General features: G+C 45.1%; 1 protein-coding gene across 1 annotated transcript in view; it reads left to right on the forward strand.

The window, feature by feature from the left end:
- The window catches only part of RAX2 (retina and anterior neural fold homeobox 2), a 192,157-nt gene extending 181,010 nt beyond the window's left edge, over nucleotides 1-11,147 (forward strand). The window contains exon 3 of the mRNA XM_068271169.1: nucleotides 10,357-11,147. Within this exon, the coding sequence (XP_068127270.1) occupies nucleotides 10,357-10,782 (426 nt within the window). The 3' untranslated portion in view covers nucleotides 10,783-11,147. The remainder of the gene's footprint in view (nucleotides 1-10,356) is intronic.
- The last annotated feature ends 3,614 nt before the right edge of the window (nucleotides 11,148-14,761 follow it).

Here is a 14,761-nt window from a genome sequence, read left to right on the forward strand (position 1 = left end):
TCTTTCAATCAGTCTTATCAATATCACATATATAATTTATCTATAGCTTTGATATCTCAATCGCGTCACATCCAATATAGATAATTATTCTTCTCAACACAGCAGGGCCCTAGCTATGCAGAGAATTCAAATCATCACATATTTAGATTACTCAGAGATTAAAATATCAAAACTACTTATTACAGTAAATCATCTCTTCTGGTCCCGCAGCACAGCCAGCCAGTGCCCTGCACTAATAGCTGAATTCCAGAGTTCCCCAATCCCTGCTTATCTCTCTCACATTTCCTGGTGTGTTATAACAGTCTGGATCAATCATAACTTTCTGCCACCTGATAATCCATTCCTCTGTATGAGAGACATACAGATCAATGTGAGAAATTCCAGAGATTTACATTACAAAGCAGATAGAACTAAGCTCCGCTTAGTTTTAATGCAGGCATTCACAAACATCAGTGAGCTCTGCTAGTTTCTTCACCTCTTTTACAGCTTTGACACTGACCCCAGCATTACTTTATCTAACCTTAATTTATGTTTCTCTTTTTTTTCCTAGCTAGCAGTGATCTCTTGTCTGCTTCAGTTAACTCTTTCCTGGCTCATTTTCTGTCCTTCAGCTCCTACCATCTATGAGAACTGCAGGATTAAAAATGCTGTTTGCTTCCCTTTCATTCCTAAACTGTCACTTTAAAGGACACCTGAGCTGTTACTACCTCTATGCTAGTGTGTATGGTTTGGCATCCTTCTACTTTCCTGTAGCAGTAGAGCATTGTACCCTCTTAGCCATCAGCGAAAGCAGAGAGTTTTGAATCAGGATGATACCATTTATTGGCTTAAAAGAAAAAGAGTAAGCTTTCTGCTAATAAACCTTCTTCAGACTTTGTTCTTGTATACTGCCAATATGTTAGAGCACACCACCATATGTACATTCAACATTCAAAAGAGATGCATAGATTTTTTCAGCAAATATAAATAAATGTCATTCAGATGCTTTAAAGTGGAGCTGAACTCTTGCACAGGACAGAAGGAAAACAGAAAAATGTACCATTTATGTATTTAGAGAGCCTGTCTAATTCCCCCTCCTCTGTGTCTAATCACAAGTTGTAATTTATCTCTACACTGTGTCACCTGACTGCCACAACATCTAAGCTCATTTGAAAGCACATGATGTTAAAAATATGTCTGCTTCCATAAAAGCAGGAAGTAGACACACTGCAGATTTATTGCAGAATTTGTACCAACTGTAACAAAGAAATGTTTTTATTCAAAGGTTATGTTGTTGCGTATCTTTTAGAGCAGGGAGGAAGTTCTGAGTTCAGGTCCACTCTAATGACAACAGAACATCCAAAGTGGGTCTTGACAGGATGTTTGCTACTTACCTGTTCTCTGTTTTGGATGGGCTTCTCTCCATTGCACTGCCCTGCCACCTGTTTGTGGCTCTGACTGCAGCCAGTCTCACAGAGGACAAAGAAGCAGCGCATGCTCTGGCCACTTGCGCTCCCTGTAATTTCTCGCTACTGCCCATGGCCGGTACAGTGTTATGCATTCTTGACAAGTACCGGTCATACATCAGCGTCATTTCTCAAGTATGCATGCCCAGAACACTATCGGCTGCTGTGCACATTCGGGCAGGAGCGCAAATTATAGGAATTATTTGTCGAATGGGGGGCAGAGCAGCACAACTGAAATGAGCCCACTCAAACCAATGATCGCTAGTCAGAGTGTTGGACAAAATATTTGGGGGGGGGGGGGGCACTTGGTGACAGCAGGACTAGGGCACTGGAAAGAACAAATCCGGCCCTGCCTGGCCTAACTTGCTATCTCCTGTCAGTCAAACATTTGTTTATCCATTTGCAGATGGATTCAGGAATTCTTAGTTAACAGAGCTTGCTGTGAAGCAGCGGTGAATGTGAATGCTGTGAATGCAGAGCTGAAATCCACAAATACAATTCTGGCATAGGTTCCCGGGGACACTAGGTGCTCTAGTAAATAATGCAGTCACATGTTTACAGCATCGTCTGCAGACCAGTTAGACCTAATTGCAGAGAGTCCAGCAGGGAATGGATTTCAGATAAACCATTATCAGTTTCCAAAATGCTTTTATTGACCGATGAAGGGCAACATGCCTGTAGTCATTTAGACATGTACATTGTTTTTTTTTTTAGGAACTGGGACAATGGTTGAGCCTTTAAAACAAGCAGGGACTATTGAGAGTTCCAGAGATGTTTTATACAGTATATGTCTGTGAACACAAGGGCTAGCTGATTAGCTCATAATTTCCAACGTCTTAATATTTTGTCTTTTGAAAAGTTTGTTTACCTCTTCTTTGCATATTGATAGAGAGTGCCAATCTGGGGACAGGTCAGACTTGAAGAAAAATGTACCACAATGGACTATCTGTACTGAGGGGAGGCTACCTATTCATTGGGGGCACATCTGGCTATCTATCTATACTGGGGGGGATATCTAATCCTGGAGGACACATCTAGTTATCTATACTGGGGTGGGATACCTAATCCTGGGGGACCCATCTGACTATACCTGGGGGGTTAACTAATCGTTGGGGTCAGATCTGGCAATCTGTATTGGGGAGGGCCTACCTAAACCTGGGGGCACATCTGGCTAGCCATACTGGGGGGAACAACCTACAGCAGCGCAGTGATGAAAGTGGTCGGGGGGGGGGGGAGTGGTCAGGAGGGTTCCCAAGTTACTTTTGCCCCTGGGCCCCATTAAAGCTAGAACCGGCCCTGCTGCCACCTGTACCTATGTGACAGAGGGGGTAGCAGGCGCAGTTCTCTCCAGTCTGTGAAATTCACAGCATGCAGATTCATTTTGCTAAGGAAATCTTGCAAATTGTCCCTAGTAAGGAGGGTAGTGGATTTTCCCCCAACTCTGGCATTAAGGGCGAATAGATGGCCCCTTTTGTAAGTCCTCCCTGCCTTCCTTATTTCTTCCAGCAGCTGTTTAACTGCTCTTCTTTGTGACAAGGTGCAGCGGAAAAATATCTGGGAAAAAGTAATGCTTTGCCCATCAAAGCCCGGGAACTCTCTCCCTCTGAGCTTCAAGAAGATTTCTTCCACGTCAGTGTACAGAAGAAGCAATCTGGGTTTCAGTCATGATTTCTAGGTGTAATGATCGCTGCTGCAGCAGGTGTTGCTGGAAGTAGTAGTGCTGCAGCTCAGGCAGTTCTGATCTCTTTCCATGCAAGCTGCATAGCTTTGTCTGCCTTTCCCTGCTGTCAGCTTGTGACTGATTATCATTCACCTGTGTGGGAATCTGCATGTCTGCTCCCATTGGATGACCTCAGTATAAAGATCTGCTTCCTGCAGGACTCCTCGGGTTTTCATAGCTTCAGTTTAAGCCTGTCTTGCTGTCGCTTCAGCCCCCGATCGTGTTTCTTGTTCTAAAGATACTTTGCTGGTCTTTGCATCATATATTGGTTCATTGCCCATATATATGCATACCAGCACGTTTATTATTTTCCTTGTATTCGTGTTACGTTGATACATCAGTGTCGCTGATATATACGTACACGAACTGTTTATATCCTGTGTTCAGTTAGTCAGCTTTCCAGCACGTTTTGGTAGTTTGCGCGTATCGTGAGCACCCGTGCTGAGGTAGTTACCCTGCTCCTGGTCCTGTTCGTGGATTGCGTTCATCTCTGCGAGGAGATAACGAATCCTTCTAAATCCTGTCCTGTTACCGTTTGTGGATTGCGTTCATCTCTGCGAAGAGATAACAAATCCTTCTGAATCCTGTTCTGTTACCGTTTGTGGATTGCGTTCATCTCTGCGAAGAGATAGCTAATCCTTCTGAGTCCTGTTCCCTGTATTACTCCAGTCCTAGTCAGCGTTCCTGCTTATGTCATATATCGGTTCATTGCCGATATATACATATGTTAGTCAGACGTTACAAATAGTTTCATTGATAGCTGTAATTGTAATACGCTAGGAAAACATACTTATTGTATATTTGTCTGTGTTACGTTCATCTATCTTGATCCTGCTATTTCCTGACTATCCTGTCCTGTCTTTGTGAGGCACGCCATCGCTGCAATCGCATTGGCTGCCTCATTCCAGTCTGTCTTGTTTTGGACGCTTGCTGTCGCTAAGTAGCCGCTAGCTAGCAAGCGTTCATTCTGTCTGCCTGTCCTGATCTCCTCAGTTCTGGTTTATGCGCTCAGCGCTACTTTGCGCTGAGACGTTATTACGAAAGTGTTGTTTGTGGCTGTTCGGATCTGCACCGGCTCTGTGCGCCACAATCTCCTATTGGAGTCAGTCCTCTCCTCCACTAAACTGGGGATATCCTGATTCCTTGTTCTGGTGTGTGTACCTCCTCCACGCCAGCTCATGCGTTGCATGCTGACTGTGGAGAATACACCACCAAGCCTTACATTATGAAAACCCCATTACCAATCCCTATTGTGGGGGGAATTTCCAGAAATTATGACACTGTTTGTCAGGGGTCCTGCTCCTTTAAAAATTTTGAAAAGCTTGGTCCTGAAGTTACAGACAAATTTATATCAGAATTGGTTAAAGTTCTGGCCAATCCCGACTTTTGGGCTTCTGCAATTTCTACCTGGTCTGATTGGATCGTTTGTGCTCTTTTTAAGGGCAAACTTTTTGATTGGGCAATCAATGTCTTAGATCACACTCAGTTTAGACAAAGTCCTTTGCAATTTATAGCTTTTGTAATTCACAATTGGTTGCGCATAGATCCATTGCCTTTTCCTCTTAATGAACTCCTGGCAGCAGGCCAATCAGCTGCTCCTTCAATTGCTTGCAAGAATGATCAGCAAGCAGAAAGTGTTACTGATAATTTTCCTGCAGCTTTGAATAAATCACCAAAAACAGCAAGGTCAAAGGCAAAACACAAACGTTCTAAGAAACGTGTCCAATCTGCAGAATCGTTATCTTTAGCGACTGCGCATCAGACCTGCAATGAGATTCTGCCATTAACAGATAATGAAATGCAATTGTCTTTCAGGGGAGTTAAATGGACTTATGAAACTACTAATGAACTTTCATCACTGGCTAGGGAAAATAAAGATTTTTGTTTAAAAGAATTATCTGAGTATGATTATGAGGATATATTACAGAGTATTGAACAAATCAATCTATTCGTGCAGCAAGAAAAATTTGCATACACTACAGTCCAACACTTGCTACAGGTATTGGAGATCCTTAGGAATAAGAAATCTGCCAATCGCCTGCTAAATAATCCAATGTATGTTTCTGCCAAAACCACATTTGCAAACTGTGATCTGCCTGTTAAGTATGCTTGGAATCCTCCATTTGAGAAAGGAGAGATGGAAGCTCTGGTCAATGAATGGAAGAATGATTCAAGTTCATTTTGTCAATTTTACAGTGCAAAAAGTGAATTAGTATTGAATGCATGCATTAAGTCTGCCTATAACCTAATAAAAACTGGTGTGTGTGGGTATGACCTTGTGGCTCCATTGATCGATGTGTGGAAAATGATTTTGGACGATTTTTATGCGATTCAATCAGTTGATACCAGGGAAGACACACTGTCAATTGGAGACTGTCCCACTTCTCCAGTTACTGAGTCCCTGCCATGTCTTGTGAATGTTCCTGTAACTCCACCCTGTACCATGGATAACTCAGTGTTACTTCCCAGTAAAACAGAAGCCACTGATACTTTCTTAACTTTGCCCTGCACAAATTTCTCAGCAGAGAATCCAGAGGTCCTGCTGACTTCTGAGTCCAGCCTAGCCAGTACTCATGAGTCTTTGTTCAGTGAAACAGACACCAGAAAAATCTTGCCTGTCTCTGCAAACACTTCTGCAGAAATTACCTGTGTTAATAAAGTTCAACTCCTGTCTGATCCAGCAGATGCCAATAGATGCACTACATCAGTTTCCGAGTCCCAGCAATCCTGTCCAGAAACCTCAGAACCCCAGCATCTGAATTTTCCAATTTCACAATTGAATGGTGATTTAGATGCGCAAACATTGTGTTTTGATCTTCCTGTTTCTACACCTCACTCTAGCTTCGTGAATAACTCAGCGTCTGCTATGTGAATCCGAAATCGCAGAATTATTACCGTGTTCAGAAAATGTTCCAGTAGATTTGCCCTGTACCATGAATTGTGCAGTAGATCTCTCCAATGAAACTCAGGTCACAGAATCATTATGCTGTCCAGCAGGTGCTTCCATGGTTTTGCCCTGCAATATGGACTGTTCAGTGATCCTGTCCAGTGAAGCTGTGGTCGCAGAGTCTTATGCTTCACCCAGTACTTTGGATACTTCAAACCCTCTAGCAGAGGAGTCTGAGGCACTGCTTACCTCAGTTGGTGTTGCAGTAATATTCACTTGTCTAGCAGCTGTTTTGGAATTACAGTCTGCTCTAATAAAACTTGATGAATTTCTGCCCAGCGAAGCAGAAGCCATTGAAATATTGTCCTCGTCAGCAAGTGTGTTAGATACCTTGCCCTGTACACAGTCTGATTTAACCAATGTTGTTGAGTCCCTCTCCAGTGTTGTAACAGCCGAGGAACTCCAGCCCTGTCCTCTGAATGTTTCAAAAGTCTTTCCCTGTAACATGGATAATTCTGACTCGCTGGAAAAAATAATAGAAATCTCAGAATTTCAGTCCGGGTTAATGAGTGTTTCTGAAACCCAGCCCTGTATCCTGGAAAATTCTGGTTCTCTGGCCGGTGTGGCAGAAGTTCCAGAGTCCCCTTTCTGTCCAGTGAGTTACTCAGTTTTGCCTAGTTCAGTGGGGATTGCTGCACTACTGACTTGTTTTGCAGCCCTTCATGAGCTCCAATCCAGTGTATTAGATGAGTCTCTGTCCAGTCCAGAGGTAGTTGTGGAGTCCCTATCTGGTTCAGTGCATACATCAGAAGATTTGTCCTGTCTTGTTAGTGCCCCTGAATCTGATTTGTTACTGACTTTGCTGGAATCAGCGACATCTAAGTCTGATCCTGCATTCTCGTGTAAAAGTCCAGTAGTTCCGAAGTCTAGTCATGATGATTTTTTTTGGCCAGTCCTGGTTTTGGTCCTGTCTTGGCTGACCCTGAGGCTCACAGTTCCTTGACATGCCCAGAGGTTTCTCTTGTGCCAGTGTGCCCAGATGTTCTTTGTGTGCCAGAATGCCCAAGTGTGTCTAAGGTGTTAGCGTGCTCTGATGCTTCCTTAGTGGGAACATGTTCTGATGTTGCCAGTCTGCCTGCATGCGCAGAGATGGTTCTGGTCCCTGAAAGCCCTGATCTTGATGTTTGTCCTTGTGGCCCTGACTCGGGAATTGCCCTAGGTTCCATAGGGGTTCTTGATAGTTCTCCATGTGAGCCTAAGGGGCGTTCTGACCTATGGGGATCTCTTTGGAGCTTTAAGGTGTTCTGGGAGGTCTCTGAGAGAACTTGTCCCGGTGCCTTGGACTGGTTCAACAGTGGGTTTTGTGTTGGTAAAGACAGTCCCGGTGGGCATTGCAAAGGCTTTGGCGTTTTTGAACGGTTCCTGGAAGGCGGTGGGTATCGCTCAGGGAGTTTCGGAGGGCTTTCTTCTGGAAATCATGGTTCTGATGGGTGTCACACTGGGGCTTGTAGTACTGATGGGCATGGTTCTGTAGGTTCTGGTTCTGATGGGTCCAGTCTTGTGGGGACTGATTCTGGAATTCGGTCTTGCCGGGCTGTCCCGGTCATCATGAATTATCAGTCAGACTGTTTTGTTGGGAATTTCAGTTTTGAAAAGCGTCTGGAATCCGCTTTTAAGGGCGGGGGTACTGTAATGATCGCTGCTGCAGCAGGTGTTGCTGGAAGTAGTAGTGCTGCAGCTCAGGCAGTTCTGATCTCTTTCCATGCAAGCTGCATAGCTTTGTCTGCCTTTCCCTGCTGTCAGCTTGTGACTGATTATCATTCACCTGTGTGGGAATCTGCATGTCTGCTCCCATTGGATGACCTCAGTATAAAGATCTGCTTCCTGCAGGACTCCTCGGGTTTTCATAGCTTCAGTTTAAGCCTGTCTTGCTGTCGCTTCAGCCCCCGATCGTGTTTCTTGTTCTAAAGATACTTTGCTGGTCTTTGCATCATATATTGGTTCATTGCCCATATATATGCATACCAGCACGTTTATTATTTTCCTTGTATTCGTGTTACGTTGATACATCAGTGTCGCTGATATATACGTACACGAACTGTTTATATCCTGTGTTCAGTTAGTCAGCTTTCCAGCACGTTTTGGTAGTTTGCGCGTATCGTGAGCACCCGTGCTGAGGTAGTTACCCTGCTCCTGGTCCTGTTCGTGGATTGCGTTCATCTCTGCGAAGAGATAACGAATCCTTCTGAATCCTGTTCTGTTACCGTTTGTGGATTGCGTTCATCTCTGCGAAGAGATAGCTAATCCTTCTGAGTCCTGTTCCCTGTATTACTCCAGTCCTAGTCAGCGTTCCTGCTTATGTCATATATCGGTTCATTGCCGATATATACATATGTTAGTCAGACGTTACAAATAGTTTCATTGATAGCTGTAATTGTAATACGCTAGGAAAACATACTTATTGTATATTTGTCTGTGTTACGTTCATCTATCTTGATCCTGCTATTTCCTGACTATCCTGTCCTGTCTTTGTGAGGCACGCCATCGCTGCAATCGCATTGGCTGCCTCATTCCAGTCTGTCTTGTTTTGGACGCTTGCTGTCGCTAAGTAGCCGCTAGCTAGCAAGCGTTCATTCTGTCTACCTGTCCTGATCTCCTCAGTTCTGGTTTATGCGCTCAGCGCTGCTTTGCGCTGAGACGTTATTACGAAAGTGTTGTTTGTGGCTGTTCGGATCTGCACCGGCTCTGTGCGCCACAATCTCCTATTGGAGTCAGTCCTCTCCTCCACTAAACTGGGGATATCCTGATTCCTTGCGCTGGTGTGTGTACCTCCTTCACGTCAGCTTATGTGTTGCATGCTGACTGTGGAGATTACACCTCCAAGCTTAACACTAGGTATAAGGTGCTGGTAAACCCATTCAATCCCCAGGAGAGTTTGTGCCGGGCGTGGAAGGATGGGGTTAAATATATCCACTTCCAAGGCTCTCAAATCCTTGGGACCTGTGGCTTCTGGGAATCTCGGGATACATACATTCTGCCATCTAGACTTAATTTCCTGATCATCTAACTGCATATGCAACACATCCATCTCCCTGCCCTGTGGTGACACTATCTTGCATAGCCACTATTAAAGATTTGGCTGATTCCTCCCTTTCCTCCAACGTTAGCACCCTCTGCCCAATGCCTGTAACATCTTTGTGCAGGTCATCCAGCTTCCTTCTAAAGGATTTTTCCAATCTGGTGGCAATGTTACCAATATGTTACTATAGCTAAAACTAACCCTATTTTCACACAGAATCCTTCCCCTCCAATGCCTAACCCTAACCACCACCCTCCTGCTGATGCCTAACCCTAACCATCCCACCTGCCAATGCCTAACCCTACACCAGCCTAACCTAAAAACTCCCTTCCTGATGCCTAACCTTAACTGCTACAAAAAATACTGTAGGCGCTGCAGAAGTTTGGGCACCGCATAGGTGCCCATACAAATATTGTTTAAAAGTAGAAATTTGGGCACTGGAGCAAACCTAAAAGTTTTGAGACCACCTGAGTGGAGACAGATTTGTAATCTTCACCTGCCTAATTGGTTGGTTGCTCTTTTAGAAACCCTACTCTGTGAGTATCATTCCATCCCCATCTTATTCCCCTTTCCAGAATATACTGCTCTTATGTGGGCTCCTTTTGTCTCTGTGCTTTGTCAAGATGCCACATCATCTACCTGCATTTCCTGATCTTATTGGTCTTATTTTGGGAAAAAAATGTTCCCTAAGAACTCAGTAACTGGTGTGTGGAGTAGGCAGATGGATGTTGCAAAGATTTTTATATTACAGTAATACTTGATGTCTTCTGGATTATTCAGGGTCATTCCTTGCTTAAAGAAAACCTGTATTGAAAAAAAGGGCCCCTGGCAGCGCAAGTCGCCTGAGCAGTAGAGCAGACCCAACTGGGATCGACTATTTTCGCCTGATCTGACCCAAAAGCCGCTACTGCGCCTGCGCTGGAGTTGGGAAAGGTAAATATTGCCACAGCCTGACAAATTGTCTGCTGTGGCTTCGGAGGGGCCTAGAAAGAAAACCAAGGGACTGGGGAGGATGGGGGAAGCCTCAATCAGATCCAGAGGCTTTCCCCTCCTAAGGTAAGTACCCCCAGGGGCCCCTTTTTTCAGTACAGAGTCTCTTTAATCTTTATGGCTCCTATGTTATGCATTCATTTTTGTAATGCTAATTATGATTCACCTAATACTAGACATTTTTCAGCTTAACACTCCCAACCCTGACTGAATTCTATATTTTTTTTCCATACAGGTGTGGTTTCAGAATAGAAGGGCAAAATGGCGACGTCAGGAGAAGATGGAGTCTTCTTCTAGCAAATTTCATGATTCCCCACTTCTCTCATTTTCACGGACACCAATAGCCACTAATGCTGGGTCGCTAAGCTCCTCTTTAAATCTGGATCCATGGTTCAGCACACCAATATCTACAGCCAGCAATGTACACAGCATACCAGGTTTTATAGCTCCTTCTCAAAATCTTCAGTCAGCCTACTCTGGTCATTCCTTCCTAAATGGTTCATCTATACAACCTCTCAGCAGTAGTTCCTACCAATGTATGGGAGGCTTCCTTGACAAGGTTCCTGTAGAGGAGTTTGACAGAAATTCAAGCATTGCTGCACTGCGAATGAGGGCCAAGGAGCACATTCAGAGCATAGATAAGACTTGGCAGCCTATCTGACAGTAACATATTAAGGCTATAGCCAGTATGTAAGAACTAAAACTAATACATTACTAATGTTTCAGTAACACAAAAACATTTATTACTTCTAAGAAATAGATTAAAAGATTTTTTTGACCACTTTGGTAGTTAGTCGGATATGGAGGCTGCCATTTTTACACTACTTAAAAAGAACAGTTCATTGGCTGTTTATATTGATCATCCTGACTCACTGATATAAATGCATCAAGTCTGATTTCAGTGGATGCATGGATTTTGCAGGAGCACAATTCTCAAGACAGGCTGGCTATTTACATTGTTAAAATTAAATAAAGTTGTCAACCTCCATATTTCTCACACTACATGTTTTTGTTAAAGCTCAGCTGTATGGTAATATTTTAAATGTACATATGAACATAAAATTAATGTAAATATTATTTTCAATGTAAATTAGAAATGCAATCCTCTTGCAACAATCTAACAGGGAATTAGCACTACAAGAATAACTAAAGGGAAATTAAACATGGAATTATATTAGTTAACTTGCTTTTATGTGAAATAAGGGAGGGTATGCAGGTCAAGTGTAATAGGAACAGAAAGCACAACAGTCACTGTTTGTAATGTTTTATTTGTCATATTTTTCTTTTTGTATAAAATATCAAAGATATTGTAAAGAAAATAAGAATACATTCTACTATATCACGCTAGGAATCTTTACATTTCCTCCAGACCTATTATTCACAAAGATAGGGCCTTTTTCCACTGGTAAACACGATCACATGCGCCACCGTGCTGTGATGCGAATGCGTTTTCACCCATTTCCTCTACCGCGATTGCGTGGTTATCCGTCAGGTGTACAATGCAATTACTATGCGTTTGTGATTTAGAGAGAAAAAGGGGAAAAAAATCGCTATGCAATTTTCCTGTGCTCCTATGCAAAGTATAGCAGCGCAAACGCACCAAAAATCCTGCAGGCTGGCGATTGCAATTTAGGGGAAAGATGTACGGGAGTTTTTGCCTCAAGGACTGAAGCAATTTTCCCCTGGCAGCGCTCCCCTGTTTGCTTGATAACTGGGGGGAAAGGGGGGTAGAAGGGATTAACTTTATTATTTTTTAATCAAAATGTACCCTGATTGTATTTTTACTTTTTGCCACTAGATGGCACTACAAACACTAATTTATTTATCCCGCCGTGGCAACACTGGATGTGGACACCCGTCCAGTTAGAAGCAAATTTTAATGGGACTCTTCATATGCATCTAACCACTGTCGGACATATGGCCGTGCCAGCGCACGAGAGCCCCTCGAGTTCCGTTTCTCCAGGGGCCCATAAAGTCACTGGGTTATTTTTATTGGGGTTTTTTTTTAACTTGTTTTCCCCTGGGGCCCCCGACTCCTATCCTTCCCCTCCCTCACCTCGGGGGGCCCCCTCCTATTATGAGCGGTGGAAGAGTGGCGGTTACAGCAAGGCTCCAGCGGAGTAATCAGACGCTAGAGGTCCAGCCTCCTGGTCTACGCTGTCTCCTCTGTATGCCGCTCACACTGCTTCCTAGTTTAGTGCGAGCGCCAATTACAGAGGAGACAGGTTAGACCAGGAAGCTGGACCTCTAGCGTCTACTTTACCCCGCTGGAGCCTTGCTGTAACTGCCGCTCTTCCACCACTCATAATAGGAGGGGGGGACCCCCAGGTGAGGGAGGCGGAGGATAGGAGTCAGGGCCCCCACCCCCACTGAGCCACCTATCTGCCTACCCTCCCACCCAGCTACCTAACTGCCCACCTGGCTACCTAACTGCCCACCTGGCTACCTAACTGCCCACCTGGCTACCTAACCACCCACCCGGGTACCTATCTGCCCACCCAGCTACCTATCTGCCTACCCTCCCACCTGGCTACATAACTGCCCACCTGGCTACGTAACTGCACACCCGGCTACTTATCTGCCCACCCGACTAGCTATCTGCCTACCTTCCCACCCGGCTACCCATCTGCCACCCAGCTACCTATCAGCCCACCCGGCTACCTATCTGCCACCCAACTACCTATCTGCCCACCCTGCCACCTGGCTACCTATCTGCCCACCTTGCCACTCAGCTACCTATTTGCCTACCCTCCCACCCGGCTACCTATCTGCCCACCCTGCTACCTGGCTACCTATCTGCCCACCCGGCTACCTATCTGCCTACCCTGCCACCCGGCTACCTATCTGCCCACCCTGCCACCTATCTGCCTATACTCCCACCCGGCTACCTATCTACCTACCCTCCCACCCGGCTACCTATCTACCCACCTGGCTACCTATCTGGCCACCCTCCCACCCGGCTATCTATCTGATGCTACCTATCTGCCCACCCTGCCACCCGGCTATCTGCCCACCCGGCTATCTATCTATCTGCCCACCCAGCTAGCTATCTGCCCACCCTGCCACCCGGCTATCTGCCCACCCGGCTATCTATCTATCTGCCCCCTGGCTATCTATCTGCCCACCCTCTTAACCCCACCCAGCTATCTATCTTATCTGCCCACCCTCCCCCCATCAGGCTATCTGATCCCCCCCCCCCAGGCTATTTATCTGATCCGCCCCCCCCCAGGCTATCTATCTTATCTGCCCACCCTCACCAGGCTATCTGTCTATCTATCTCCCACCATCCCACTCCCACCAGGCTATCTTTGCCCACCCCCACCAGGTAATCATCCAGCCACCCACCCACCTTCCCTACCTGGCAATTGTTTAGCCCACTCACCTTAAGTGTTCAGGCTCGGGGACAGACCAGGGGACATTAACCCGAACCGATCAAGCAAGCACCATGGTAAGTCGGTATCGGTAAGCACTGACATCTTCTACAGCACTTTTGAGAGTACATAGTCATGTCACTGACTGTCCTCAGAGGAGCTCACAATATAATCCTGTCATAGTCTAATGTCCTACCATATTATGATGTATTTATATAGCACTGACATCTTCTGCAGCACTTTACAGAGTACATAGTCATGTCACTGACTGTCCTCAGAGGAGCTCAAAATCTAATCCTACCATAGTCCTAGAATAATGTCCTACCATATTATTATTATTCTGTATTTTTATAGCACTGACATATTCTGCAGCACTTCACAGAGTACATAGTCGTGTCACTGACTGTCCGAGGAGCGTACAATCTAATCTCTGCTATATGTATAATAAGTAGGACATAATTTTTTTATTAGGAGAGGGGGCTTCATTCAAAGTTTCCTGTTGATGTCCACTGTCAGTGAATTACTAGCTGCTGCCAAGTTCATGTACTTTCCAGTGCACGACAAGTAGAGATGTAGCGAACGGTTCGCCGGCGAACGGTTCCAGGCGAACTTCGGTGGTTCGTGTTCGCCAAGAGCAGGCGAACTTTTGCGGAAGTTCGATTCGCCCCATAATGCACTGTGAGGGTCAACTTTGACCCTCTGCATCACAGTTAGCAGGCACATTGTAGCCAATCAGGCTATACTAAGCCCTGGAGCCCCACCCCCCCTTATATAAGGCAGGCTCGCCGGCCATTACACTCACTCGTCTGCCCGCTATTAGACAGACTAGGGCGAGCTACTGCAGATTGTTCTCCTAGGGAAAGATTAGTTAGGTTCTTGGCTTCTTAGCTTGCTCCTGGCTGATTATTATTGCTTTAATAGCACCCCTCAACAGCTCTTTTCAGAGCTAATCCTGTACTTTGTTTTTTTTCTGTGTGTCAAAATGACACTTTTGTTGCATACACAGCCTTGTTAATTCATACTGTGTGTGCCACTGCCAGCAGCCCAGCACATTCAGTGACTACCTGTGTGTGTGACAGGGAACTGCACATTGTACTACCCAGTACTGCATATACCCCAGTACCTGTTGTGTTTACTTAACCCACCTCATCACTGCATATACCTAGCTTTGTGTTGAGTGAACCCAGCTCACTGCATCTAACTACCTGTTGTGTTGTGTGAACCCAGCTCACTGCATCTAACTACGTGTTGTATTGAGTGAACCCAGCT

Source organism: Hyperolius riggenbachi, chromosome 1 (genome assembly GCF_040937935.1).
Source record: "Hyperolius riggenbachi isolate aHypRig1 chromosome 1, aHypRig1.pri, whole genome shotgun sequence".
Lineage (NCBI taxonomy): Eukaryota > Metazoa > Chordata > Amphibia > Anura > Hyperoliidae > Hyperolius > Hyperolius riggenbachi.